We start from the raw sequence: 2648 nt of genomic DNA on the forward strand, positions 1-2648 counted from the left end.
TGGTGGTTTCAGCAAGAAGCTCCGTCACTTCAATGAGGGTGGTGACTATGGTAACCATGAAGTCCTCATTGGAAAGCTTGTACAGAGAATGATCTAAGCAAAGGATGTGGAGTAAGAATGATATGTCGGTATGTTTGTTTGAGACTTCATATGGGATTGTTTACTGTTGTGCGTAGTGAAAGATAAGAAAGAGAAAAAGAAATCGCCCACCGAGGGGCTCGAACCCTCGACCACCAGGTTAAGAGCCTGGCGCTCTACCGACTGAGCTAGACGGGCTTGTTATACTTCTTGAAAATGTTCCATACCTATGACAGAATTCTACTAAAAGATACGTATCTTTGTCAACAATTAATATGATGAGAATAACAAACACAGAAATACTCCTTAGTTTACAGAGGCTGATAAATGCGCTGCATCTGGGGATTCGTAGGATGCGGTTGAAGTTTAGGAGAAGGCTTATTTTGTACATGGTTAGCAATTTCACGTAGATCAGCCTTAGGAATAGGCTTTTCTGCTGGTACAGCACCAGGAGTAGTAGTAATTACATTATCAGTAGCTGTACTTGTTCCATATAGAATTGACTTCATCCTACTTCTTAGTCGCAAATCCATATCCCACTCAGGAGAGGCCTCTTTTGCAGCAGGAACATATGTAGCAGGCTTTGTTCTTGCACCACCAACGACATTAGCCTGCTCTGCACCAGCATTCTTCAATGCAGTTTTAGGATCCATCTACGTCAACCATTAGCATGGAACACTTGAGATATAAGGATCCTACTATAGTACTTAAGAATGAAAGAAATAATGAAAAGATCTTTCTAAAACCGATTAAACGGGAATCCGAACATTCTACCCATAGATCTTCTATCTTTTGTAGTCATCTGTTCTGTTCTAGAAAATGATCTAAAGAGGATAGGAATGATACAAAACAATATGGGTGGTATTCATACTCGTTCTTGTTCTATGAATGGAATCTTCGTCAAGTCTTTTCGAGTATGAGTCTATATAATAATATCTGGAATCAATATCCATTTATATAGAAGAGTGAATTCGTCGTTACTAACAAAGACTTCATTCAGATGTTAGGATTAATGGTATCCCAACCACATTTATCTGTTTTATAACCATCTTTGTGATTATAATGATGTGGAAAGACATCGACATAACCACTATTTCGATTCTTCGTATTGGAATCGATGAAAAGTAGACTCTGTAAATCCTCTTTCATTGTATCCATGCTAGTGAACATAGCACTTATGAAATGTCAATAGCTTAGAAAACAGACAACTAGTAGAAACTGAGTCAACAATCTTCATCTCGGTATGAAACGTCGTGTAGAAGAACACATTTCTTCTATGTACCTCCTCTTTATTTTCTTTATATATTAAAGATACAAGAGAATAAAGCTATTGATAAAAAGCATAAATGATTGGCTAATTGATAAGTGGTAAAAGGTAGTAACTAGAGAATACTACATTCTTTTCTTTGATCTTTGTGATGGAGTACTCGAAACTGTACATGATATGGGTTATACAATTGATTGAATAGTGGTAAAACTTTGATGACCATTCCCCCTTTCTCTCCCTACATGAGAGATGGTGTGAAGTACTCTGAGAATCCCTGGAGTCCGGAGCATCCTGACCGTGTGATGAACATTTCTTGTGCTGAAAACATCTATATGTGGGATAAGTTCAAGGCTCGTTATCCTAAATTCTGTCAGCTTCATGATGCTGATAATATGTATGCTATCAGCTGTTCTGGACGTAAGTATTTGCGTCATGCTCTTGCTGATTTCATGACTAAGGAAGTCTGTAAGACTCCTATTGCCTATAATGAGATTACCGTGCTTACTGGATCGGGTGCTTCTATGGATGTGCTTGGTTCTACTCTCTTTGATGCTGGTGATGCCTACATTGTGATTACTCCTGGTTTTGTGAAGTTCTCTCGTGATATGTCTTTACGTAATGGTGCTGTGATGTACAAGGCTGATATTTCCGAGAACAATTACATCGTGACTGAGGAGATTCTGGAGAAGACCCGTCAACAGGCAGAAGCTGAGGGTCATCATGTGAAGATGTTGATCGTGACTAATCCTTCCAATCCTACTGGATATGTATATTCAGAACAGGAGTTGCGAATGATGCTGGCCTGGTGCAGAAAGCATAGTATCCATCTGTTCTCGGATGAGATCTATGCCCTCTCAACCAAGCCTCGTGAACTGTGTAAGGAGGGAGAGCACGAGTTCGTGAGTTATGCCAAGATCATTGAGGGTGATACCAAGAATAATGATGTGACTGTATTGTGGGGTATGTCAAAGGATTTCGGTCTCTCTGGTTTCCGTTTCTCTCTTCTCTGGACCAAGAATACCGATATGTTGCGTGCCTTTGCTGAATTGGCTCACTTCTGTGAAGAGTCTTCAGTGTGTCAGACTGTGATTGCGAACATGCTGAATGATGAGGAATACATCAAGGATCATATGCATACCCTGCGTTACAGTGTTTGGGAAGGTCGTAAGATTGCCGAGAACTTCTTCAAGGAGAATAATATTCCTTTCATTCCTGGAACTGCTGGTTATTTCTGTTGGATCAATCTGAAGGACTATATGATTGGTGATACCTTTGAGGATGAGGAGAAACTGTACAACTATAT

At 39.7% G+C, this 2648-nt stretch overlaps 2 protein-coding genes across 2 annotated transcripts; one reads left to right on the forward strand and one right to left on the reverse strand.

The window, feature by feature from the left end:
* Positions 1-389: 389 nt before the first annotated feature.
* On the reverse strand, positions 390-731 carry JH06_5248 (hypothetical protein; the record flags this gene model as incomplete). Its single annotated transcript, XM_014669354.1, has 2 exons — positions 390-588; positions 619-731. 2 exons carry the CDS (start codon positions 729-731, stop codon positions 390-392), a joined length of 312 nt encoding a protein of 103 aa, XP_014524840.1.
* Positions 732-1560: 829 nt separating this feature from the next.
* Positions 1561-2648, forward strand: JH06_5249 (1-aminocyclopropane-1-carboxylate synthase; the record flags this gene model as incomplete). Its single annotated transcript, XM_014669355.1, has 1 exon — positions 1561-2648. A coding segment is annotated over one exon (1088 nt), but the record flags the coding sequence as incomplete, so codon positions are not given.

The sequence above is a fragment of the Blastocystis sp. subtype 4 genome (assembly GCF_000743755.1).
Source record: "Blastocystis sp. subtype 4 strain WR1 chromosome Unknown seqid_0639, whole genome shotgun sequence".
Lineage (NCBI taxonomy): Eukaryota > Bigyra > Opalinata > Blastocystidae > Blastocystis > Blastocystis sp. subtype 4.